Genomic DNA, 26190 nt, shown 5'->3' with positions numbered 1-26190 from the left:
GTCAGTGCATGCTATGGGCAGTTTCCTTTAAAATAACTGCACATCAAACTATGGATGTGTGTGATAAAGTAATCTTGCTTTGTTCCTTGTTTATACCCTGCTGGAGACTCTCTGACGATGATTTCATACAAGATGAGGGAGAAAAGCCCTCAATTTAGAGATTTTCTTTGCCTTGCGTAGTCTTGTTTCAAACAGACATAATGAATCAAGATATCACGATTGATTTGTGTGTTGTCTGATGTTTTCCTCAAGATAAAAGAGGAATATCCTGGAGTTTGAGTATGAAGACATTTGATGATTGGATCTGCTTACAGAGAAATATTCACCGGGTGTTTTAGTGGCTCAGACATCTATTTCTTCTGATGAAATGAGCTGACCCAGTTAAGGAGCTAATCTCTTATGCATGAGCTTTAAATGCCTTCATTAATATTAATCATGTCATGTAAATAACTAGATTGTAAGCACAATAGCCACATAAAAGAAGAGATTAGATGCAGATCTAGTTATATTTATGAGAGGTATTTTAAATGGGATTCATAGTGTCTTGTTCAGAATACCTAATCTCATAGTTTGTGGTTTCACTCCTCGCACCATTCCTGCTGTAAATAAGGTAATCAACATGCTGAACATACACTGTTCTGCTGACAGAACTGTGGAGCTGATGCAAACACAACTCTACTGAGAATATATAAAATAAAGCGTGAAAACATCTGATGCTCTTACATAACCAGTACAGAGTCTGTGCATGACGAGACAAACCTGTGGTTGGTTTCTGCTCAAGTGAAGAGGCCTGCTTAAACAGTACACAATAGTAATAACGTGATGTATAAGCATACATTTCAAGATGTCTTAATATGAACTATAGAGAATGAATCATTTTTGGGAGTGGCACGTCTCAAGCTCTTGAAATTGCCACTGTGTAAAATTACACAGTTCACATTGTGAAGGAAAATTGCACTAAATAGTGTTTGCGTGTCTAAGTGTGCTGCTGTTGGCTCTAATCTGACTCCACCACAGGGAGCCATGAAATGTTATAATGCACTTCATGACATTTTCGAGTAGTCGCGTTCTCCTTTTGACTTGTCTGGAACATAATGCTTAAAGCTCAATTAGAAGGAGAAAACCCTCAGCTCCTTAAAAGTGAATCATTTTCTATTAGTCATTAAAGGTGTTCTGGAAAAGCATGCACAGATTGTTCCTATTATCAGTGAACGACTCCGTTCCAGCCCTAACAAACAACAACAAAAAAGTTTAAAGGAGCGGTCTGTCTCATCATCTTCTCCTATGTTTTATCATAATCAGAAATGCTCTTCATGACCCGGCCTGATTTCATCAGTTGTGTGAAACACCCTGCAGACTCAATTGATTACTTTGTCTGTGTAATGAATATTTAGCCCTTACTGACAACTAGTCTCACAATATATATATATATTTTTTTTAACTCACATGTTGAAATGCATTAACGTTTGTTAAAAAGAATAAATGAAACAAGTATAGAACTGCGAATGACTAGTTTTCACCACTGCTGCAGTTTCTCATCAGATGTCTCAATGATCAAGTAAATACTGTGTCTAAAAAGCATTATTAATTCATTTCAGACTCTTGTTTTTGATCTTGACGTCTTCTTTTTCATTAACCTCAAAAGGAAATCGTGCCTTCTCTCCATCGACTGAAACCACGGTCCTGGTGACTACTGCTACTACTGATGTCATGAGGGAAAAATATAACCTTACATTCAACCGACCTAACACTTCATCTTCAGGAATGAATGCTAAACTAATGGAGGATCTTCCCTCATAGACCTGTGATGTGTGTGTGTGTGTGTGTGTGTGTGTGTGTGTGTGTGAATGGAAATAATGACTTCTCGTGTTTTCTTCTCTTCCTGAAAGCTTATATAAGACTATTATACGTGGCTTAGGTTTATAAAAGAAACTGTATCTGGCGTTCTCTTGAACACAAGATGGAGACTGATTAGACAAATGAGCATCAGAGATGAGGATTGTTAGAAGAGATGGTCCATGGGAGTATGAGCACAGTGTTTCAGCTAAATCGATTCATCATCCGTCCATTCATTCAGAAAAGAAGACAGACTTTCTTGTTGTTTGTTAAAAATCCAAAGCTTGTACTGTACAGACAATAAATAGTCCTTGCAAAGGTAAGACATGATTCCCGTTCCTCATACTAACATCTATACAGCTGATATGAAACTCAAGTTTAGTAGGAGCCCAGAAACGTTCGGGGTGTCACTACAGCACCAACACTGGTGCGGGAAAAAGATTCAAAAGAGTCACATGCTTGACCCCCACCCACCCCCCCGTTGGCATCAAAAGGCGACTGGTTAAAACAGTCCATTACAAAAAAACAACGAAAAGTCAGAGTCTTTCAAACAGTCTTCCACCGTCTCACAAGAGTCCCCTGAAGAAGAATAAAGGCTCAATAATCTACAGACTTGTAGCTGGACTGAGTGGAGTTTGAAGGGGTTAGAGCTTTTTCAGGCTGAAGCTCCAGAGACATAGCCTCCAAGGTTCACTAGCGCCCAAATATCAGGCCCTCCATGGAGCAGCCATGGACAGCCTCCTGAGGTCTGGGACTTCACAGAGACACCGTTAGCATGTTCTTCACGGAAGAAAGCTTGCTATGGTCGATGGAACCTGCAATGCAAAGGCAGAAGACACCTGTAAGACACTCAAAGAGCCAACTATCATCCATCGAATGTGTATTAATAGAAGAGCAGTGTGTGTGTGTGTGTGTGTGTGTGTGTTCCACACAGAGCTCTGCTCAGCACAGGACTGGGACCCTGTTCAGCTATTTGTGCTCACAGAAATGAGGTCTAACGTAAAACAAACGTAAGCTGAATGTGAGCAAGCATTTGTTACACATGTCCGCAAGCGATTAAGTGTGCTTATTCTGCAAACTCTGCACTTTCAGGACAGTGGAGATAGGGCTATATTTAACCAACCTCCCATACTGATCTACTGTACTGTATGTGTCCTGCCAGAAATCATCTATTGTAGATGTGATGAACAGTTATGCAAACACGGAACATTATATAGAACCAGGCCATGTATAAATACACAAGGAAGTAATGGAAACACACACTGACCTTGTCAGGTGTTTGCTTGATGAATGAACCTCCATTTCATTGCTCTTGAACTCATTCAGCTCTTTGCGTATCGCCGCCTGAGAAACAACACAAGAATGAGCTGGACAACAGACACGCGTGAAGCAGGTCACTGGAAAGAAGATCAGCTGATGTTTTATAAATGATCTGTTCTGGTTTTGTTGACTTCACACAAGCTGCTCATGAGGAGGCTCACACAGAATCTTTATATAGAAAAATTTGGGGTCAGTATAATTTGTAAATATTTTAGCAAGAAGTCTGTTTTGCTCACTAGGCTGCAGTTATTTGATCAAAATACAATAATATTGTGAAACATTAATTTCAATTTAGAAAAGCTGTTTTCCATTTGAATATCTGTTAAAATAGAATTTATTTTCAGCATCATTCCTCCATGCTTCAGTGTCACATGATCTTCAGAAATCAGAATAATATGATGATTTACTGCTCAAGAAACATTTCTGATTATTAACTAGTGAATATTTTTGTGGAAACCGTCATACTTTTAATTTTTCAGGATTCAGAGATGAATAGAAAGTTGCAACATTCTAAATTTCTTTAAAGGGATACTCCACTCCATTTTCATCCGAAATATCTTAAATTCTGTTCCAAAGACGAACAAAGCTTTTACAGGTATGGTAATATACCTTTAATGTTACTTTTGATCAATTTTATGGATACTTGCTGAATAAAATTATCCATTGCTTTAAAAAATGCTTGAATAGTCCATATTTTGTCTAATATGATAATACTGTTGGGAACTGTTTAATACAACTTATAAATGTATAAATAAAATAAATCCTTTCTGTAGATTCCACAAATTTCTCCAAAAATAAGAACAGAAAATGTGAACTTCGCAGAACATTTGGGCCTAGATTTTATCAATCAAACATATATATATATATATATATATATATATATATATATATATATATATATTATTAATGTGTTCTAAAATACAACAAAACCTAGAGTTCTGCTGTTTGTTCTATCAAATGTATCGCTGTGTGGTGGTCTGTGGTGGGTTTGTAATGCACACACCTTGTCTGCAGCAGATAGTCTGGTCCAGGGCTTGTCTGCTCTCCGGTCGTAATCCTGAGCTTTGGCCACTTCCACATAGTCACTGAAACGGATCAGAATCTTTCTGTCCCGCAGCTCGTCAACGGTGGGCCGCTGGTTGAGCTGCAAACACAAGAATAAGACAGAGGTGTAGTCAAAGAAAAAACGTTCAATTCTGTACAGGATGAGCTGTGTTTGAACCGATTAAACACAAAGACTATTGATCGCCCCATGATCCAAATACAAATATTCTGATTCAGGATGTCCTTGTTATTATTAATAAATGCAACTGTATATTTACTGCTGGATATCTGTTAATCCACTCAGGGGTGTGCGTTACAATGATTTGACCACATTTAAGTGGCGTTACCTCAACACTCTTGACTTACTGATTTGATCAAATCAAATTTGTGATTTTTTTCTCTTAAGAATTATAATCTTAAATTATTATGAATTGTTTTAAAACTGTCATTCTTTTTGACATAGGAGGTTTACAGGCTTTTGACTGTTATTACAGCAGTACTAGTGTCTTTCCTCAGAGGACAGAGGGAATACTGCAGGCTGAGCAGACAGCTAGTACACGTTACTGTTTGATATTTTTGTCAGGATTCACTTACCTTTCTGTTAAGCCTTTGCTTGATTTCCCTTCTCTCCTCTTGCTCTGTCTGGTCATTCCTCTCTGCAAATCCACCAAAAATAATAATCACAGATGAGAAAAAGCATGCACTATTGCTGGAAGAGGTTTTCCTTCAAATGTCAGTGTATTCAATATGTATATGATTTGTTTTTGTTTGATTCTCATTTTTAAATAAAACTTCTCATGCCTTGGTTCAATACTAAAATCCGATCCTGAAGAATCTCCTGTCCCAGCTTACAATACCAGAGCGCCAGATTACAGCATCTTTAATAGGCTTTAACCTTTCACAGCACAGGATAACATTGATCTCGTACATTTCCCTCTGTCAAATACGTGGATTATCTGAATCTCTGCTGTGAAGGACTTAGACGCACGTGTCTATCTAGTCTGATTGAACTACGATAAACCACTTCTGAAAACACGTTTAATATTCCTGTCACATCAGGACTGTCTCCTTGCTGCTCGTCCTTGCTTTGATTAAATGTGTGTCTGGAATCCCAGTGGTTTGGGGCTGAGGGAGTGTTTGGAGCATGTGCACGCGGACAGGTGGAGAGATCAGCCCAAGTCAGCAGACAGCTGCTCAGAGTCAGACACAGGTGCCGTGCCTCATCACAGGGACACATGCTGAAGTAGACTATCCTAAAAACTGCGTCTGATTTCTGTAGAATTCCAGTTACACTGATGAAGAAAGGCCTAAATGTCTTATAAATGTAACTTGTGATTTAAACAATGTGAAAATCCTCCCCTGAAATCACTCAGTTTGACTCAGATTGTGGTCATGTGTAGACCTGTGTAATCTCTGCCAGCCTCACAATCTGTAATCACTGATATCATTGTGTGGAGCTCCAGACAGATTGCCTCTATAATCTCTCAGCTGAAATTACATACAAGCCTCCCTCAGATTATTATATATTATTATACCCCGAATTATAGAGACTGTTACAGAAGAAATACAGAATTATACATTTATAGAGAAATACATTGAAAAATATTTAGTGTTGAAAGAGTTTTCCCTCAGAAAATGACAGTAGATTTCAAACAATCACAAAGAAAAAGCAAGTGAGATATTAAATGTGAAATTTTGAAGTAGAAAAACTGAAATGGTATTTTCATATATTTTTTATTTTATTCACTACTGGAAAAATGCATTGGGTGCACATATTGTACGCAAACACAATTGCAATAGAATTTCAAGCAATACGGTTTTGTTATTAGTCAACAGGCAGGTGACAAACATTATTTCCACAGAAGAAAAGGTCTGGTCTGACAGGTGCTACTCACGTTTGAGGATGTTCCGGCTCTCCAGCTCCTCCACCGCCGGTCTCTGACTCAGTCTCCTGCGGAAAAACACCAAAATCACGTTCTGGACCATGTTGAAGTGTCTGTGTCAGTCTGTGTGCAGCAGCGCGCTCGCGTGAGTGTGTCGGTGTCAGCGGGGGTCCCGCGATCCGCGCATGTTACGGGGAAACCCTGCGTCCCATCTCGCGTCTAAACATCGCCCAGCATCTGCGTGTCTAAAGCACTCCCACATCGGGGAGGATCACGAGGTTTATTATTATCTGTGCTTGAAAATCCCTGATTTCACGGAATGGAGCGAACGGAACTTGCTCGAGGGAGCGCGGTTACCACACGAAAGCCTCATCGACGAAGAAAAACGTCGGTTTGTATCAAAATGTATTAGAAAAGAGTGAAAAAGATGAAGTGGAGACGCAGATGAGCATCTGCTCCTGAGTTCTCTGAAGTCTCAGAGTGGTGTGATCCTGGAGATCCTTTACGCATCATTTATAAAGGGGGCGGCGCGTGCGGGAGAGATCCCCACGCACACTCAGTGCGCGCGCACGAGGAATATGCTGCAGTCAGGGAAAATACAACCTCCATCCACACCTCTGATGGATGCTTTAATATCGATACATTATTAATGTTGATCTAAACGCGCTGTATAAAACTACACACCAGTAAATTGCACGAGGACATTTCTGGGAGTGAAAAGCATCGGCGCATCGCTTTAGTTCACTCAGTCTCAAACGACGCTGTCGAGAGAAGAAGGGTAAAATTATGTAATCGTTCAACTTATTTAAGCAATAATGTTCTTTTATGATATTTAGAATCCCATAATGCTGAACGCTTCTCACAACCTTTGAATTCCAAAGGTGACATTCAAGGGTGCTGATTATTTCAGACAACATTTCCCAAACTTGTTCTTCTTTACTTTTTCACATCCTTTCTCACACTTTGAAAAGTAAATAGTGAGTTGTAATATCATTGGGGGAAAAAAGTAATAAATAAACATATTTGACACATCTGATCAATGAAACCAAACTGATCTTGTTCTGTTTGTCCTGAAAGATAACAATGGCTAAGATTAGTCCTCACACTGAAATGAATGATCTGCTCAGTTATTATAGACCACCCTGCAAACCCCCAGGACACTGGAGCCCTGGGTGACCACTTACATCACCTAAATGATGGGACGCTTCATATCACCTCCTCACTGCTAGATGACAGCTGTGATGAACACTTTAATTGTCACGGCACAACAGAACACAATGCCTCAAATCATAAAGATGGCAGGCTTAAGGCTGACCTGCACACTGCTGTTAAAAACACACAAAAACACAAAACACACTTCCATATTTTTTAATCTTGCCTGATTGGCCGAGCCAAAAGAAGATTAAACTGAGCCGAGCCGTCCAGGCTGGAACCACATTCAAAGAAGCCTTTAAATGTACACACTGTGGAAAAACCTTCAATAATACTACTGTAGATAAATTAATAAAGTTGAATTCCATAGGGTTTTCGGTAGCGCTTTACAACGAGGTTCAATTTGGTAACATTAGTTAACTGCGGTAGATATAAATGTCTTGCTTATTGTTAGTTTGGTTAATGCATTAACTAATGGAATCTTACTGTAAAGTTTTACCAGTTTTCCAAGATTGCTGAGAAAAACAACAACCTGAAAACAGACAATATACAGTTAAAAGCCTCTAAAATCAAGCATTTATTTCTGAAATATACAAAATGTGCTATCCAGAGAGTGCTTATGGAGAATTGGCTATTCAGAGAAATGTATTCATCAGCTCAATACAACATCTCGAAGGTTTTTTACCCTATTCAGATGCACGGAGAGCCCCAAACCCTGAGGTCTAGTTCCTTCCTGACAATAACTTCCTCCATGTATGAACATGAGGATTTGATATATATGAAGTGAGCCTCCGCTGTGTCAGAGCGATAATCCCTGATGGGACTGTCAGTGAGTGGTTGTGGGTCAGCCTGGATTTCGTGGCCTGCCGTTGTCCAGCGAGCTGTGTGTTAATGCCCGAGCCTCAGCAGAGCGGCCGGAGATATGAAGGAGGCTTCAGACAGTCTCTGACTGCATGGGTGGCCATTACGGCTTTGATTGATGGCCAAGTGTGTCGTGGACACCCTGAGGGACAGGGATGCCAAGGAACATTACACAAGTTTACTTCCATGCTCAGGAATAGTTTGAACGTTTATGTAACTTCCGGGGTGCTTCTTCGAGTGCCATTTGTATGTGCAAAGAAATGAGATGAAATCATGTTTTGTTTTGTTTCTCGAAGACATGTAATATTACACTGTCATTTACAGTACTTAATGAAGAAGCTATCTATCCTATTACAAATACAAAAGAAGTTTCAACAAATTGTTGTTGAATAGTATATTTGTTGAACATCAAAGAAGCAATATCATAAACCTTGTTGATTAATTGAACAGACGGCTGTGTCATTACACATAGTTTTAACAGATGATTTATTAGTGTTTCTGACTTTTACTTCAATAGCAGAAATGATGTTGGTAAGTTGGTAAGCTTGATTGATTTCTGGGAATAATTTCAGTTTCTGTTTCAATTAATCTGTTAAACAAACAGATTCATATATTTGTATCATTCAAAATGGTCAAGTTAGTCTCCAATTATGATTATGGGGATCATCAAGATGAAAGAAGATGCTTAAGTTGATAAAAAACTGTAATATTGTGAAATATTATTAGTATTTATATTGTAATATACATATATATATATATATATATATAAATATAATTACATTTTACAAATATTATATCAATATATTTAGGATTTCCAGCATCTTTCCTCCAGTCTTCAGTGTCACATGACCTCCAGAAATCATTATAATAATATGATTTACTGCTCAAGAAACATTTCTGATTATTATTACGGTTGAAAATGGTTGTGCTGCTGGATAATTTTTTATATATATATATATATATATATATATATATATATATATATATATATATATATATATATATATATATATATATATATATATAAAGTTTGATGAACAGCATATATTTGATATATTTATTTTTGATCAATTTAATGTGTCCTTGCTAAAAAAAAAAAAAAAAATTTCTTTAAAAAATATATCATACTGATTCAAAACAATAATGAATATGTAAATATTGCTGTTTGCAATTACTACATATATTTGTATTGGTGCATAAACTGAAACCGCTTCGATATTCTTCCTAATACTGATTCATATAGCCAACATGGAACCCATGCCTCGATTACTACAACTCAATTCTTACTGTATTTTATTTATTTTACTATATTTCACTTGCAACACTAGCTGTTTATAATGATCCTCTCACATATGTCAAACAGAAAGACAGCCAAATATCAAGTTATTTTCTAAATGTCATACCTACTATACTATTTAGTAAATACATAAATAAAAGGCTTAGACATAAAAGCAATTTTATTCTAGGCTTGCTTTCAATAATTGATCAAATGTCCCGTCTGACCCCAGGTCTGCTCTTTAGAACAGAGCGAGATGTGAGACTGGGAGCTGGTGGCCTCTGTCTGTCCCAACATTACCCCCGACAGGAACAACATGAGGTCTGATCTTCAAACCGCTCCACATCTAAAGTCTTCTGGTGTACAGCTGGGAGGCACAACTAATTCAGCTGAATTACAAGAACTTTGATTTATTGACCCACTTTTAAGAAAGGCCGATTGGCTTACCTCACATGCATTATAAATACTATGAGAAAGCATATTTTCGTCATTCTTCGAGTTGGGTAAATTGAAACCAAACAAGATACTAATTGCTTCAAGCATTATTTTTGACCTATTCAGCTGTTTCCTTAAATAGATTGTATCCTCATGTGGCCAGAACTGGGAATGAACACAAATCGATTAGCTATTGGGTTGAAACAATGTCTGCCATAGGAGGAACTGTCTATATGTGGCCCACACAGCAACTCAGCCCTCTCCAGCGATTGATTTTCCAGTACTGGGATGTTTATAGCAAGCAGCTCAGTGAATTGGTGCTACACTAGAGAAATACTGTATTAAGGCTGTTCAGCAGACAAACCATCACATATTTCTTTGCTATTTTGTAAATTTTGTCTAAATGCACCATCTCTTTTACACTTATTTTCCGTCCTTTTTGAAATAACATGCACAGCTCAATCGTTCACAATAGGAAAGGGAATGCATATTAGGAAACTTAAGAATGTCAGTTGAATTCCCTTCTTGAAAGATTGAAACAGAATAGAAGATTTTGAAAGAATATGTAACTCTGATGCAATGGAATGTGGGCAGTGTTTAATTGGTGGTGTATGGTATTGTGCCTCTGATGACTCAATTAGCAAGCGTATTCAAAGGTAAATATAGCGCTTTCACTGTAGGATGGCAGCATCTAATTCCAGGATCTGGGCTTTTCTTGGAGTTGTAAAGGCGATGTCACATCCGGTCCTAGTGTCACATGTTTGATATATAATAGTTATGAAGTCACCATGGATCCCAAGCATTGGGCCGTCGCCTGGTCGAGAAGCTGAGCTTAATTTAGCAGAGAGAATACAGGCCAGGAACACACAGTCAATCATAATGCTGCATGGGTAACTGGTCCAAACCAGGAGAACACGCTTCAGTGCTGTCAGAATGTGTGACAGATTCAGCTTTGTTTTGTGGGATGATGAGTTTATTGTTTCTAAAAGTCTGTGAAATTATTTTTAAAAAATTGCCAAAATTCCAGAAATATGTCATTGAAATGTAAAAAGAAAAACAATGACAAACTCTTTTGGTAGGGTTTTCTAAGGTACCAAATGTAAACGTGGGTCTGTTTTGTCCTAAGTAAGAGTAAGAGATTCTCAAAGAGAACATTAAAATAAAAACAAGCATTGCATGTCCCAGATGAAATGTCTGAAATATTCTAATGCTCTGGCAAATACCAGGATAAAGTACAGAGATTTAGGGTTTTACTGTAAGTGAGAGAAAATGATTCTCATAAAACATGAAGATACGATCAGTGGTCTTAAGTGAAAATTAGCCGGTTTCCAAAGAGTCGGGTGTGAGTTTAAAGTGGTCATGAAATGACAGATAACTCTCCTATAAAGACATACTTTAGATTTCACAACTCAAAACTAACTCTTCAGGTTAAAATATTAAGTATCTGGTCACAGTTTAGTTTTTGGAACCAACTCTCAGTATTAATAACTAGTTAATAGTGAGAATTTGTCCCTCAACTTAAGTGTTACCAATTATTATTTTCTATCCTTCTGAAACAGCAGAATTTGAAACTGGGAGAATTGCGACATCATAAATTCCCCTTGACTCGACTCTTAACATGTGACATCATCGCATGTTATCAACGAGGAGCGCTCTGAACAAATCACTCTTGTTTATCAGTCACAAGAGTGTTAGATGAAGAAAGACACTTTTTGGTTCAAAATGGTAACACTTTATTTTAGTGGCCAGTTCTCACTATTACCTAGTTGCTTATTAGCATGTCTATTATTAACATATAGGTTGTTTATTAGTGCTTATAAAGCACTTATTCTGCATGACCATATTCTACATTCCTAATCCTACCCCAAACCTAAACTTAACAACTACCTTACTAACTATTAATAATTGGGAGTTTATTGAGGCAAAATCATAGTTAATGGATTGTTAATAGCGAGAATTGGACCATGAAATAAAGTGTTCAAGTACAGAGTTTCTTTGCCATAGTGGTTTACTGCTGTTTATGCATTAGTGAATCAAGCCAGAGACACTCCACTTCACACTTTTCCTGTATGATGTGAAAACCATCTGTTATCTGCTGCATACTCTTGATTATTTTATATACAGAAAGTGATCGTTCTCTTTATAATCGTTGGACCAGTCGCTAGACAGAATTACTGTCATTTGACAGCGTTTCTAACTGTAGCTGAAAACCACTTACACTGTATATCACGGTACAGATCCTGATAATGACTTATTTCCACTTGACAATAATGAAACAGGTGAAACAAGTCCTAAAGACTAACAATATCTACAGTAGATAGCAGAATGTAACTTGGGAGATGCTCTTATGACTTCACCGTAATAAACAACCACCTAGCAACTACCCAGATCACCCTAGCAACACATAACAAGCATGGAAAGCAAAGGCCACTCAAATAACGTGCAGACAGGAAATTTCTGTGTGGTTTTCTTGTTCCTGTTTGCAGTAGCACCTCTGTGCTGTAACATGGCAACACTGTACGATGCTCTGCTCACATGCTCTGATAATAATAGCATCGTAGGACCAGACATTATTTGGATAATTAGTCAAAACACAGTCATATATGCATATATTTTGTTGCATAGAACTGAATAAAAATAATATATATATATATATATATATTTAATATTAATGTATTAAATTATTAAGTTAAATTAAAAAGTCTTACATAATTACTTTATATTATTAAATAAAATAAGAAATAATTATTACAAAGCACTTTCTGTTTCAGTTTTTGGTCAAGTGCATCCAGAATTTTCGGTTTCGGTTTCGGTGCATCCCTAACCCGGGATACTTCAGCAGTGTGTAGAGTCCCTTTCGTTCACTCCCATGTCATCAAAAACTCTAATGAGACAGAGCCACATGACTAAACCTAATCAGCACAGGAACAGGTTCACTGTGAACTGGAGAATATGCTCGTACTGAACATGAGAAACAGAAATCAGTCAGTCTGGGCAGTGATCTGGTCACCACAGTATGTAGCAGTATGGTAGATTGTGCCTTGCTTTGCAGGTTGTACTGTACTGAGGCTTTCTGAGGAACATCGATTAATGTTTCAGCAGATAAAAGAGAGACTCCTCTACATTGCCAATAAAACACATATCCAGCCACTGTTGCCTAGCAACTCCAGCTGCCACTGAAAGCTGTGAGAGGGTAATGAGCCCCGTGTGCACCGAGTCGTGATGTGGCTATAAACTGTTCCTTCTAAAAATAGCAACGGACTTTATTTATACATTGGGTGATTTCTGGAAGAAGGAACTATTCTAGACTACATATTCCCCTGCATTGTGCACAACAGCATGACATTCATGTGATGGGTGTCAGTTTATAGTCACATCATGGCGATTTAGTTTTTCCTTTAGAAGGCATTGCAGTTTTCAGAGTTGAACATATTCCATTGTTAAAATACTTCACTAAAAACATTGGGAGATAGACGAGACCTCTGTTTTCAGCCTCTTAAAAACATAGTCTGCTGATCCTTCAATCACTTGCAGATTTACAGATCTATTGTTATAAATGTTTTATCATCAGAATAGAGCACTGACAAATAAAGCTGATGCCCTAATGGAAACCTAAGTGTGAATCTGGCTGTGGTTTTGTGGAGCATCTGTGAGTGGGCGTCTTGTTATTTTAGCATCGAGTCGTTGCCACAAAACGAAGATGCAGCATCGCACACTAAACAGCCAGCTGTCATATTCTCCCTGTCTCTATCAGGAGCTGCGCTCTGCTCCCGTGAACGGCAAGCGTTTGCAGAGGACGGCCGCTGAGGTCTGTGTGTATGGCCATGCATAATTCATCAGCTCGCCTGTCTATATTTAGCCACAGCGCGAGTCCTCACTGTTAGAGAAGGGCTATTGATAGTAAGGTCATGCCAAGAAGGGCTCGAGGATCTGCCATGGAGACGGTCACAGGCAGGATGTGAGTTCATTACAGCAAGCCAAGGTCGACGGGGAACAGTGGGTCACTATGACAGGATGGGATTGGAAATTGGCAGCGTGGCGGGCTGTGAGGGGGCTGAATGCAATCTCTTCCCTCCTGGAGGTAGCAACAGTGACGTAGAGGATTGATCTGTTGTCCTGCTCTGGTTTTTCAGTGCGACTGACAATGCAGCAGACTAAAAATAGCAGAGAGAGGGATCCCCCTTCCCAGCCGCCTGCACTTGGCGCAGTCTGGCACAATGCAGATGCTGATGTGCCCAAAACAGTGTTACACAAGAGCATGTACAAAGAATGAGAAGATCATGTCAGTTGATTCAAACGACCAGACAGAGCTTTATTTCCTAACCAGGCTACAGCCAGATCTTTTACAAAATATAACAACAAACTGTGCAGTACTCAGTACTCCTAGCTTTAATAACAGACCATCTATACTCTATTTTAGTAGTACTGCAATGCCTGAATCTCCAGCCACTTGTTAATTAATGGATATATAATTATATATGGCCAAAAAATAATTCCAATAAACTTTTTTATTTGAAAATTCTCATTTCGAGAACTGTCCTGCCACAGATTACTGCCATATATTTCATTGGCAACTAGCTGAAATAAAACCAGTTAATAATAATAATAATAATAATAATAAACATTTTATGTCAGTTAATGTTTTTGTTGTTTGTTGTTGTTGTTGTTGTTTTAGTTAACCCTATACTAGCTGTGAGTCAACTGCATGTGAATATGAATATATGCCGATATGTTTTCTTCTCTATTATTCAGTCAGCTTAATAATTACTGATGCCATGATTGGCAGAGAACACAAAGGTCTGTTAGCTGAAAGAAGACAGAGACAAACAGTACTAACTTTCATTAAGACGAAGATGTAAGTACTGATCATGATATATACAGTAATATAGGTCAATACATAAGCTGCCATTTGGTGCTGAATCAAAGCATACTCAAAGAAATGAACATAGAAAGTGAGATCTCTCAACTGTTTCACCTGTCTATAATGAGAGGGCAAATGGAGACTTTGTGTAAGTTTTGCACATTCTGTGTCAGATTCACCACAATTCAGAGACTGCAATGTGAAGCACATTTTTCATCAAATTCTTCCATGACCAAATGATCGATACTTCCACAAAACACAATTGAGATCACATTAAGTCTCTTGAGCTATTAAACCACCTGGTACCCAGAACATATTGGTCAGAGCAGCATGTTTGGCCTCTGCTGATAACCAGGGCATCAGATTTCTGTTGACCAGTCATTCTTGCTAAATGATCTCCCAGCACCAGACAAAACAGACAATGTGCACACACACGGCTCTCCTGCTGTCTCTGTGACGGGGGCAGCAGCACCTGTGTTTACCCAGCGTACTCGCAGAGCTCCGGTTACACGGCCGGCCGGTCCGCTCTGGGTCCTCTGCTGTGGGCTTTCTGAGTCTGATTCACTGCTGAGCGCATGGATCATGTCAGCTGTTCACATGTTTGAATTATGCACCAGTTTCTTAAGTTCCTGTAACACTATAAAGTTCCCTTCAAATCTGGTCACCCAAGCACCTGCTTTTACTTCTGTATGCAAAACATTGATCTAGTTTAGAGGGTTTCAACATTTACAGATTCAGGGATCCCCCACTAGACCCCCAGCCAACATAGGGAACCCCAGAAAAAAAAAGAAAAAAAAAGGATTTTTTTAGTAAAACTTTATAATAATATCACATTAATACATTATATAATGCATAAGACACAAGTAGTGAATAATCAGAAGTATTATTTATTTAAACTATTCAACCAGAAACCACTGATATTTATTTATATATATTTTGCTATCAATACCAGTTATTTATTTATATTATTACTAATGGTCATACTTAAAAGTTAAAAGGTTACACCTAAAGGCTGGAATACACTACACAACTTCTTAAATAATATTTAATAAGGCACAAGTAGGTCAGGGTCAGGCTCATCACAACGCCCTCCCTCACCTGAATATTAATCATCAGCACCTGTTCACCATCCAATTATCAATCTTCCCCAGCACTATAAAGGCACACACCTCGGATCCTCAGTTGTCCGATCTCGTGACTACCCAGTGAAATATTGCCCTGCTAGTTACTTGAGTTGACTCCTACTAATACTAACCATTTGTGTTTACCTTCTCTCTCAGTGATCTGCCTTCTCCATCCAGTGGTCCCAGTTACTCTCCAGTGTTACCTCTATCAGTATCTCCTCTACTCACCATCGACGAGGAGCGTGCTCACCATCCACCACTCTGGTCACCATCCTCGATGACTCTGGTCACCCCATCCAGCGAGTTGATACCCATTGACAAGGATCCTCCTTCAATCTCCATTCACTATTCACCCACTGTTATATTCTGCTTCCTTCAATAAATGCCAGTTTCCACCAATCCTCTGTCCCAGTCCATTTGTTACAGAAGATCGGACAGGAAAAGCTGAGGATGAGCAAAGCCGATCCTTTTCAAGACCTGGTGGATTCGTTGCGGCAGTTACTGATATCTCACTCTGCCACCCAGCTTCTCCGGCAAGGACTCATCAACCACAACGAACCAATGCAAACCGATAGCCATCGTTTAACACCTACTGAGCGACAGAGGCGGGTGACCCAGGGACTATGCCTCTACTGTGGCTCAGGAAACCACCTCATCCTGGCCTGCTCCCTTCACCCACCACGGCCAGCAGTGAGTTATATCCAACCATCACCTATTAAGATGAATCCACTCACCACCATTGTACAACTTACTGCTGACAACATCACTCTTCCAGTTACAGGGTCACCCGGGAACTTTATCTCAGGGAACCTCTGCCGCCAGCTCAAGCTATCAGCCAGCACAACCAAAACTACCCTAATCACCATCACCGGAAAACCCCTTAACCTTCCTAGTGTTAGAAGAATCAACAGCAGACATCATTCTCAGTTGTCCGTGGCTGGTACAACATAACCCAGTCGTCTCCTGGTCAACAGGTGAAATCCTCCGGTGGGATGACCAGTGTTTCCCATCCTGCTTCCTTCACAGACCCTCTCCACTGATAAGGACCTCTGAAGCCTTACCCATCAATGCCACCTCTGTTGAAAGCCCTGTTGATAAACGCTCCATTGATATTCCCACCTTGTTACCAAGAGTTCCAAGACGTCTTTTGCCCACACAAAGCCTCACAAGTTCCTCCTCACCACCCTTGGGATTGTGCCATTGACCTGATTCCAGGTGCGTCAGTGCCTCACAGGAAGATCTACCCGCTCTCGCTTCCGGAACAGAAGGCCATGGAGGAGTACATTGAAGAGGCTCTAAAACAAGGTTACATAGATCCATCAACATCCCCTGCCGCTTCCAGCTTCTCCTTCGTGGCCAAGAAGGATGGAGGTCTGCGACCCTGCATTGACTACCGGGCATTAAACCAAGGTACAGTCAAATTCCAGTACTCTCTTCCCCTCGTCCCAGCCGCCCTAGAACAGCTCAGAAGAGCAGTCATCTTTTCAAAGTTAAATCTCAGAAGTGCATATAACCTCATCCGTATTCGAGGGGGTGATGAATGGAGGACCGCATTTGTGACCCCTACTGGCCACTACGAGTATAGGGTGATGCCGTATGGTCTAGTTAACGCCCCCTCAGTCTTCCAAGACTTCATGCATGAGGTGCTCCGGGAGTATCTCAAGCACTTTGTTATAGTTTACATAGACAACATCCTCATCTTCGAGGTGGAAGTGGATGCCTCGACCACCGGAATTGGAGCGGTAATGTCACAGCGGCAGGGGACCCCTCCAAGACTCCATCCATGTGCGGGAGCGGTAAGAGAAACAACCAATCAGAGCTGCGGTCCGTAACTTTTTTTTATGTTCAAAGTATACAAAATGTATATAATAAGCGAGTACACCATGAATCCATTTTCCAAACCGTGTTTTTAGCTTGTCCTGAATCACTAGGGTACACCTATAATAAGTGTTTATATTCTGACTATTTTAGATTGCTTCGGGGGTACCGCGGCGGAGTAACCCAGTACCTTTGTGATTCTTCATAGACATAAACAGAGAGAAGTAGTTCCGGCTACGATGTTCTTCCGCAAGACGCAAGCAGTTCTGTTTATTAACCGCTAGAGCGTCAAAAGTTACCGACTGCAGCTTTAAGAGAATAGCGACAACCCGTTTAGACCATGCTCCAGGCTTGCTTACCGTTTTCCCATTGTTAAACTAGCTAAAGTGGATTTGGACATGACCTAAGTGCACCTTTAGTGCGCTTCAGACCATGTGCTTAGAGTGTTAAAATAGGGCCCAAAATGTTACCTCAAATCATACAGTTTCTTGACAACCTAACAATCACTCAAAACACTAGCATTGTATCAGTGAATTTTTCACATGCGATCACTTCATTGTAGTCAAAAAAAACTATAAGATAAACAATTATATATAAGTGATGTCGTGTCATGTCCAAATGAACATCATGTGAAGCCCATCATGTGCTGATTTCGTACAGTGACAAATTTCAGGGGTTCTGACACACACTCATCCATATGAAATCCTAACACTCTGAGGCACGATCTGAAACAGGATCCGTTCCTCTTAACACCTCAGTATAGTTCACCCTCACCATTGTGTCCGAGATCGATCTGCATGCGTTCGGTTGTGTAAGCGGAGGCCTTACATAAGCAGACTCCCAGAGGAGTGTGAGTTACCCATCCGAGACTGAACGCACACACTAACTCCAGAGGGGTTCCCTGCATACTTACACCTGTAACAACATGACAGAGGGCAACCCTTCAGCCAACATTTCAGAACATCTGAACATCCAGATTTCAACAACAGATTGCCAACAATGGACTAAAGATTATAAACGACCATTAAAATCGAGCTCATCGCTGAATTTCCCAGCGGGGTTTTCATTAGCTGTCAGTTATAATCATCAAAATTAAAAGAAATAAACATTTGAAATATATCAGTCTGTGTAATGAATTAATATAATATACAAGTTTCACTTTTTGAATGGAATTAGTGAAATAAATCAACTTTTTGATGATATTCTAATTATATGACCAGCACCTGTAACTGTAGTAAATGTTGAATACACAACTAGTTTACATCTATGTTTTAGTTTGTACTGCAATTATACTAAAGGTATCAGTATATAGGTATTGTATACTGATAGTTTACTAATTAAATACTTATAGCAGTTTTAGTACACTCTGTACAGTCTCAGTAAACTACTTGTTTAGTAGTTTTATACTGTAAGTATACTAGCAAGTTTTCTTAACGTTTTCAACTGTACATCATACTTTAAGTATACTACTAGGTTCATATTAATAATTAATTTGTATAATATTTTTTAATATGAATATCTGAACATACAAAAATCAAAAGAAAGAACAGGGTATCTGCTTGTAAACAAACAAACAAAATAAATTCTAGCGTAAATAATTCTTTTTTATAAACACCTGAATAGTAAGTTTCATAAATAAAAAAGAAAGAAAGAAACATTTTTAACAAAAAGCTGAAAATAAAAATGTAGATGTAGTCATTCAACACCCCAAAGCTTGACAGTCATTACCTCTCCGTGGATCGCCATTTGATTCTATAACGCTTCACAGTTTTGATCATGTTACAGTTTTGAAATGTCATTTGAAGTATATTTCTCAGAAGTACATAAAAAGTAGACTGAAAGTATACTTTCCTATTTTTAGTTTAAAGGAAGTTTACTAAAAGCACAATTGAATAAACTTATTTTCTGTAAGGGTAACTATAATCAGGACAGAGCTGTTACTGAGAATTACAGTAATATAGCCTGAAAGAAAGAAAAGCTTGTATTACTTTTTTGATGTGTTGTTTTTTACATGTACAGATTTTTTGAAGAAGGAAAATGATTCACTTTTGAGTGCATTTACAACTGAAAAAAAGCAAATCTATCTGCTCATCAAATTTCAGAGACTCGTTAAAAAACACCCAGAATTTTCACTGATGCCTTCAAACAATATTTATTTCGGGACTATGAATTGAATATGAAGGTCCAAAAACAATCATTTCAGTTTTACTCCCATTCAAATTCAGAAAGTTTAAAGACAACCAGGATCTGACAAGCAAGCCATGAGAGTGTCCAGAACGTGAAGAATGGGAGCCAGAATGGATCCCTGAGAAACCCTGCATGATAAAAAATTTAAAAAAATAACTGAAAAACTAGATGTAAACCAAAAACAAGATGTAAACCAATTCAAGACACTTTAATGCCCGTGCAGTGCTCCAAATGGGCAATGAGAACATTGTGATCTACCGTATCCAATGCGGCAGTCAAATCAAAAAGCACAAGCACAGCATATCTGCCAGAATCACAGATTACTAAAATATCATTTAAAACTTTCAACAGTGCTTTCGCCAAAAGCTTATTGATAAATGCCAAATTTGAGACAGTTCTGAAGTTGGCTAACATTGTGGGGTCTAGGTTCTGCCGTTATCTAATGCCCCAAAAAAGTATGTCTTAACCCATCGTATGCTTGACTACTGCAAATGTCAGAAAGATCGAAAACAGTACCTTTGTGCAATTATTCTAAACTTGTGTTCACCCCTGGGAAGAAAATGAAAAGTATATCAGGGCCTTGGAAATCCCTCCAACTTACAATGAATGAGAATGAGCCAGAATGCTACGGAAACTTTGGGGAGGGATCTTCTTACCTGGCAAGTAATCAACACCAAGTAAACACCCAGAACACCCTGGGAATAACATGCAACCCTGGCAACCACTCACAGAGCATAATACCTCATTATTACTGACAAATTTGACACAAAAGTGTGAAATACTGCATATGTGTGTTTACATAGAAAATGTGTGGCATCACACGACACGTGGGTGCTTGTCTTCCAAAATCTCTCAATGGGAACTCGAGAGAGAGTGTTAGAGGAAGGAGAGACCCCTGCCAAACCTCTAGACTCTCAGTCAACTCATTATCGCTCCATGTGTTATTATTACATGCTAACTGCACACCACTCAGATGTGTGCAACTGAAAGCGACACTGACACTGTTCTTTTTTTTTCATGTTAAGTACTGCAAAGCTGCTTGCTTTAAAGCAATCCATTCTATAAAGCACTATACAGATAAAGCAGAAGTGCAAACATATCAACATCACTGAGATCAGATGCTTTCTAAACTGCTCTTTTCTCACTGCCGTCATGCTTGTTGTGTTTATTTTTTCACCGAGAGGAAAGCTTACAGCATATATTTGTATAGTCATCTAAATGTCACTCTTAGCAGCACGGGTGGCATCAGGATGTTTGCATATATCAAACTTTCTTTATCCCCTAATGAAAAACAAAGCCAAAGAACTTTACCATGAGTATAATGGTGCCTTTACACCACAGCTTCTCCGCACTTCTCATAAATGTGTCTTCTTCTATGGAGTCAAAATAATGCCGTATATATACGCAAAAAAAAAAAAAAAGTTTTGCAAATAAAAATTTAAGTATTGAGGAAAATAATTCTGCTTTTTGCAAACAAAAATAAAGAATTGCAAAACAAAATAAAGTATTGGGAGAAAAAAAAAAGTGTTGCAAACAAAAATAAATAAAAATAAAAAATAAATATATACACACTTTTTTGCGTATATATCTGGCATTATTTTGACTCCATATTCTTCTATTGGATTGCAGCAGGGTGCACTGAATTACAGTCTTGCGCTACAATGCCACACTGGTCAAGCTGTGTTATTGCAGGCACCCTACATTAGGTCATTCAATATCCAATGACTATTTGCTGTCTATTGTTGTTTCATTCTCCACTAGTTTGTTGCTAAGTTGTCCCTTCTTTTTTGACTGCAAAACAACACCCAGCATCAGTGCTGCCACCAGCAGGAACAACCAATCAATGCTAAACAAATTCACTGCGCATGTGTGACTTGAGCTTTCACAGAAGACACAGGTAGAACAATCAGCCCAGCTTTAATAGAGCAAACCGTTGCTTAGTGGAAAGCATTGGCCGTTAGCTGTCTTTGGTATCATAAGCTTACTTCAGCAACTCTCCAGTTATTTACAGCCATTGGGATTACACCCACTGTTCTCATTAATGTTTTATTAGTTCACTTATAGTCACAGCTGAGGAGGAGGAACACACTGGAACCAAGAGGACACTGGCCGAAATGGCTGTTTATTACCCGGTCACTGAGGAGGCATAACCAGTTAATGACTTAAGCAACTTAAGCAAGAAACATAAATGATAAATGAGGACGCCTGAAGATGGTCTTATTTAATAGAATCCAAGGCAAGAAAACAAGAAACTAAATTCAAAGCAAGAATAAAAATACCACTGCGACACAAGCATGTATCACTGCTGTAAGGTTTACATGAGCAGGTTTACAAAGTCTGTGTTGATTAGTCTTTTCTCTAAATGAAATGGCTTTAAGACCACTTACGGTAAGCAGATGTCCTGTTTTGTATGGGATAGCTCTGTATTTTCGCAGGACATCTGGCCATCCTAAAAGCTGCATGGCCTAAAGCTTTCTGTAGAGCCAGACAAATGAGGTTTATCTGACTCTTGCTCTATGCAAATCTGTGACACCCTTAAATATCTAATCCGTTTACCTTTTGTAAGACCCACCCAATCAGATTCTCAACTGATTAATTTGAACAAATCTTTAAATAGATCTTTTTTTTACAGCACAAAACAAATCTATAAACCCACTTTTTAAAATTATGAACGGGTCAGAGTTGAGGAATTGCAGAGTTTAGTTGGTCTTGGGTCAGACAATTTCCAAAACTACCATCAGATGCCACCTACATAACCACAAATTATTCCTAAGAAAAACAGCGTTTGCTATCATCCAGTAACAAACTCATGTGCCTGCTGTTTGCCAAACATCACTGGAACTTTTAGAGGAACTGGTTTCTGCAGTGAAATGAGTCCGAAACAAGGGACAGAAGTTCTGACTGATAAAAGGTAGCTCATCTCTCCGGACAAGTGTACTGATGGATGTGGGGCCTATGTTTTATTCAAAGTCCCCTAGACAGCTTGTTAGTAGACACAATGTCATAAACTACTAGTTAATGTTAAATCTACGACTGACTGACTCAGAAAGCCTAAACTGGTTGTAGTTGAATATTCTAGCAGAACAATGATCCAAAACACATATTTAAATCACTCACATCGCAAAAACTAGGAATAAACACAAAATGGTTCAGTGACTATAGAATTTTTTTTTTTCCAGCTCATGTCAGTCTGTTGACTCAAACACCACAGAAAACAAAGGGTGTTCATATTAGAGTGTGATCGTTTTTGCTTGGGCTACACAGGAACGAAAGGAAATGTTGTAACTCCCCCCACTGGCTGAAGTGTGCTGTTCTGAATACACTCATGACGTGCATGGACATTAAACTGGAGGCTATAATATTTGTTATGATTTTGAAAGAAGTATCTTCTGCTCACCAAGGCTACATTAATTATATCAGGAATACAGTAAAAGCAGTAGTATTGTGAAATATTATTACTCTTTGAATGTATTTTAAATTGTAATCGGTTCCTGTGCATGCTGTGCAGCTGTATTTTCAGCATCATTACTCCATCGTCAACATTTCTGATTAATATCAGTGTTGAAAACAGTTGTGCTGCTTCATATTTACTATGGATATATAGTTCAGAAGAACACTTTTAAATCAAATGAATGCATCCTTGCTGAATAAAAGTATGAACTCCTCAAAAACTTTTGGACAGTAGTGTATATGAAATGTGTGTGTATCAGCGAGACTCACTTGGCAAGCTTCATTTCGATCTGCTGGCGGATCTCCTGGCGTTCCTGATCGCTGCGCACAGGGAAGATGTTCCTGTCCTCCAGCTCCTGTTTGCTGGGTCTGTTACGCAGCTTCACTGCCAGAAGCTCTTTTCTGATTCGTGGTGGAAGTGTACCTGCACAGACCCAGATACACCTACACATGGTCATTTATGATGGGGAAACTGACAAACAAGGGTTAACTATAGGCACATTCATAACCAGAGGCAACAGCTTTCATAACGTTCATTCTTTACGATTTGATGTACTTCCGTCTGACTCTCAGTCCTATGTAGAATTTAGTAGCATTTCCACTATGACCAATCATTTTTGCTCCAAATAGTTTTTTTTATCAAAGATGTCAGTAAAGAGGTAGAGATGTGTGAAGTTAACAAAAAAGAAATCAGATATCACTTGGGAAAATAAACTTTTTGTGATTTCCCTTATCAAATATTTCAAAAGTCTGAAAGTTGCTTTGGTGACTTGAGTGTGCCCTGCCCAGTGTGTTTTATTCACTCCTGTTTCCCTTCTGTCTCTCTCTCTCTCTCCCTCCCTCTCTCTCTCTCCCTCTCTCTCTCTCTCTCTCTCTCTCTCTCTCTCTCTCTCCCTCCCACATGTAATGACAGCAGACTGCATTAGAAGTAGGACACCAGATGTTGCTGACAAATCAAGTCTAGAAGTAGAAAAGCCTCTTCATTTCTGGCACGAGGAGTACTCTGAAAACAATAAAATGTCCAGAAAATACGAGTGATGTTTTTTGGTTTAAATGTCACTGCCACTGAACCCCGGTGGTGGCCAGGATATTACTACAATGTGAAAATATAATTAAATGAATTCAAATGAGAAATACCCATAACAAAAGCAGTAAAATGTTATATTTTAAAATATAAAATATTGACTATGAATAAATCCAAATAATGCTAAACTATAACACTGTCCACAAATCTTTGGACAGAAACGGACCGGAGATGACGGACTCGTTCCAGCTGTCCGGGTCGCTGTAGTATTCGTCCAGACGCATGTTCTCCTTGTTCTCTTCGGCCTCTTTCTCTGTGCTGGGCTCATTCTCAGTGCTGGCGGTGCGGGACAGCCGTCCGTCTGAGCGCCGTCTGGGGGAACCACGCATCTCCTTACCGTGGAAACTATGAAAGCATGAAAACACATATTACAGCTGGATGATAATGCAGCTGAACTCCCTGACTGTGTTTGATATCCTACAGTTATACCATGTTTCTACTTTATATAAAGCCACACTATAGGAACAGTTCAGTGATATATGTGATGTGTGAGAACCCAAGCGGTTAGTAATCAATCATGTCAAACAGTGTGTGGTGTATTATAACGGCAGAGTGTCCTCATTAAATAACCACATACATAAATTACAGAGAAAAACGAAGATTTTCAGTGCACAATGACACACATTACTGTTAAAAAGTTTGGGGTCAGAAAGCTTTGTTGTGGTTGTTGAAGAACATTAATACTTTTATTCGGAAGACGCATTATATCAGGTTTAAATAAAATGTTGTTCTTTTTAACCCGCTTTTCTTTAGAGAATCATGAAAAATAAAATGTGTCACGATTTCCACAAAAACATTGAGCAGCACAACTGTGTTCAACACTGATAACAATCAGAAATGTTTCTTGAGCAGTAAATCATCATATTATTCTGATTTCTGAAGATCATGTGATACTGAAGACTGGAGGAATGATGCTGAAAATACAGCGGAGCATTACACGTTAACAGAGACTCAGGATCAAATAAATGCAATGTTTTGGTGAGGATTTTACCAACCCTAATCTCTGAACGGTAGAACATAGCACACAATCCAAACAAACACCTTTTATTTGCTGCTTTTAGTACGTGATGACAGCATTTGTATGAATTGTTCCTGATCGAGCGTCTCACCTGTCCTGCCGGTGTTTGGTGGCCAGCGCGCGGTGCAGTTCCTCGATGATGCAGCTAGGGGGCAGCTGAGGGTGCATGACCCCTAAGTAAGGAGAGCCGGTGGGGGTGGAGAACCTGCCCCGCAGGGCGTCTTTGGGCAGGGTGAAGTTCCTGGGCAGCGTGGCTGGAGCGGGACGGCTCTGATTAGAGGGGGTACCTAATGGACAAGAACCAATAATGATCGCACTTCTGTCACTAATTTAGTTTCATTATTTAAAACAAGACTTCTCTGTCCTCTCGATGATACTGACTGTCCAGGCTGCCCAGTCGAGTCAGCAGCTTCACAGCGAGTTTGGCTGGAGGAGTGTGGACTTCTCTGAGCGGTGGCTGCTCTTTTCTCTCCTCGTGGCACTCGGGAGCCTCAGCGGGCCCCACACTGGCCCCTCTGCTCGAGGCTTCGACACAAGGCTGCTCCTCATCTTCACTCTGCTCAAGTTCCCCTTCTGTTTCTGTCATCTCTGCGGCGTCTCGCTCTGAAAGAGACCGGTCAGAAGAGAGAGTAATCTCTGCTGCCACCTAGTGCTACTTCAGCGCTTCGGTCCACTCTCATAATCTGAATGAGTCATCACTTCTTACCAAATCATACACAATGTGCATTACTTGCATACATATTCATTATAGCATACATAATATTCATACACTGTGGAATGTTTTTTTTCTACTAATAAGTAAAAGTAAAAAAATATATATTTATGTATATAGTGAAAATAT

General features: G+C 39.2%; 1 protein-coding gene across 2 annotated transcripts in view; it reads right to left on the bottom strand.

Moving 5' to 3' along the window:
• Positions 1-2321: 2321 nt before the first annotated feature.
• LOC128022666 (phosphatase and actin regulator 3) overlaps positions 2322-26190 on the bottom strand; it is a 48207-nt gene continuing 24338 nt past the window's right edge. For both annotated transcript variants that reach the window (XM_052610447.1, XM_052610448.1), the window contains exons 5-13: positions 25731-25952; positions 25441-25636; positions 24498-24676; positions 23518-23671; positions 6096-6151; positions 4795-4856; positions 4160-4300; positions 3104-3180; positions 2322-2651 (exon numbers count right to left, since the gene is read on the bottom strand). In XM_052610447.1, coding sequence (XP_052466407.1) covers positions 2636-2651; positions 3104-3180; positions 4160-4300; positions 4795-4856; positions 6096-6151; positions 23518-23671; positions 24498-24676; positions 25441-25636; positions 25731-25952 — 1103 coding nt within the window. In that variant the 3' untranslated portion in view covers positions 2322-2635. The remainder of the gene's footprint in view (positions 2652-3103; positions 3181-4159; positions 4301-4794; positions 4857-6095; positions 6152-23517; positions 23672-24497; positions 24677-25440; positions 25637-25730; positions 25953-26190) is intronic.

This window comes from Carassius gibelio, chromosome A11 (genome assembly GCF_023724105.1).
Source record: "Carassius gibelio isolate Cgi1373 ecotype wild population from Czech Republic chromosome A11, carGib1.2-hapl.c, whole genome shotgun sequence".
In the NCBI taxonomy this organism is placed as follows: domain Eukaryota; kingdom Metazoa; phylum Chordata; class Actinopteri; order Cypriniformes; family Cyprinidae; genus Carassius; species Carassius gibelio.
The sequence above is the reverse complement of the archived record's forward strand: the minus strand, read 5'-3'. Positions and strand labels throughout refer to the sequence as shown.